At 47.2% G+C, this 1811-nt stretch overlaps 1 protein-coding gene across 1 annotated transcript; it reads left to right on the top strand.

The window, feature by feature from the left end:
• The first annotated feature begins 494 nt into the window (after window positions 1-494).
• Window positions 495-1578, top strand: FOXR2 (forkhead box R2). Its single transcript, XM_010971810.2, has one exon. The coding sequence runs from the start codon at window positions 495-497 to the stop codon at window positions 1440-1442; it is 948 nt and encodes a 315-aa protein (XP_010970112.1). The 3' UTR covers window positions 1443-1578.
• Window positions 1579-1811: the final 233 nt, after the last annotated feature.

The raw sequence follows: 1811 nt of genomic DNA, 5'->3' as shown, positions 1-1811 counted from the left end.
CATTAAATGAACTCTGCCAGAGTTGAAAGATATGCCAGACAAGCATTTGTTATGCAAGTCACCTTAGTTTGCACATAATTCAAAATTTGTAGGTCCTCACTTGGGGACTCCTTGCTTCCAGTGAAAGCTCAGCAATTCTACCTCAAACTTTTTCCTGCTAAAAAGCACTGCCAGGTTGCCTGAATTTAAACTCATCACTGACTTTTACTGTCTGTGTGACTTAGGCTTTTTGTGTCTTATATTGTTTCCTTTATTCCTTTATTATTTACTTCATTGTTTTGAGTTCTGTTCCATAACATTGAGGTTTCTCCAATCTGACCATTAATCAGGGAAGCATTGGTGCCCCCTTTTCCAGTACTTCTATCTGGCCTTCTGATAAGTCCCCTAGATGAGATACACTGCATCAAAACTGGTGCCCTAACAAGGACTTTGAGAAGTGCCTCAGACATCTCTGTCCTTTTGGAAGTCTCTCTCCACCTATCTCTCCACTAAAGATGGACCTAAACCTAAAAAGTCCCAAGTTCTGGTACAGTCTCCATGGCCAGGTCCCAGGGATGCTGGACTGGGACATGGGGAATGAGTTCTACCTGCCCTGCAGCACAGACCAATGTTCCTTAGCTGAGCAGAACCTTGCCAAATACAAAGTCCGAGTAATGAAGACCCCCAAGGTACCTCAAGAGAGGAGATTCAGTCCTAGCAAAGATGGTCCTGACTGTGAACCCAACCTGTGGATGTGGGTGAATCCCAACATCGTGTGCCACCTTGGCAACCAGGAGGCCCCAAAGCTCAGTAAGAAAAAGGATCTACCAAGCATGCTTCCTTCCCCTCAGCCTCTCCCAAAAGATGAAGAGTCTAACTGCTCAGAGGTCACAGTGATGGAGTCCCTACCATCTTCCTCCAGCGAGCTATCTCCCTCACAGAAGCAGTTCACCTCTTCCCCCAGTGACTGGGAGATCACAGAAGAGGAACCTGAGGAACAAGCTAACAAAGCCTCTGTGGCTCTCCAAACTCCAAACAAAGGAGAATGCTTACAGAGCCAGAAGCTACAGCGAGGTGACAACCAGGAGAAGTCTTGGTCCCGCCCCCCCCTCAATTACAGTCATTTAATTGCCCTGGCACTAAGAAACAGCCCCCCATGTGGCCTCAATGTTCAAGAGATCTACAGTTTCACCCAGCATCATTTCCCCTTTTTCTGGACGGCTCCAGATGGTTGGAAGAACACCATCCGCCACAACCTCTGCTTCCTGAGCAGCTTTGAGAAGACACCAGTCAGCCCTCAGGATGGGGCCAATGCAAAGCCACGGTCTAGCTTCTGGAGGCTTACTGAGGAGGGACACCGCCGCTTTCAGAAGGAGATTCGTGCCTTAGCCTCCACTAGGAAGGAGAGTATTCAACAGTGCATGAGCCAGCCAGATGTGATGACCTCCCTCTTTGACCTTTAAACTACCACTGTTCCCTTTCTGGAACACTGCCCTCCTTACTGTGCCTACCCAGGCCCTGATTGGCCCTCATTTAATCTCTTAAGCCTACTCTGCCTGGTAGGTGCCACGCCTACATTTAACTACTGCTACAAGAATGGTATTAAATAAAGTGAGAGGGGGTACAGGGGAGGCCGTGCTTAAATCCAGCTGGAAAACTGGAAAGTTGCATGAAAACAGTGGCAGTTTTTCTGCATTTTGGACAGAGGTAGGAAATCCTAGAAACAACAGCATGGAAGTTAAGGAGAGAAAGGCACATTTAATGAGAAAAGGAAATCTGTTTACTGGAAAGTATGCTCACACATGAAAGCAAATCATGGAGTATAAAGCACA

Source organism: Camelus bactrianus, chromosome X (assembly GCF_048773025.1).
Source record: "Camelus bactrianus isolate YW-2024 breed Bactrian camel chromosome X, ASM4877302v1, whole genome shotgun sequence".
NCBI classification, from domain to species: Eukaryota; Metazoa; Chordata; class Mammalia; order Artiodactyla; family Camelidae; genus Camelus; species Camelus bactrianus.
The sequence above is the reverse complement of the archived record's forward strand: the minus strand, read 5'-3'. Positions and strand labels throughout refer to the sequence as shown.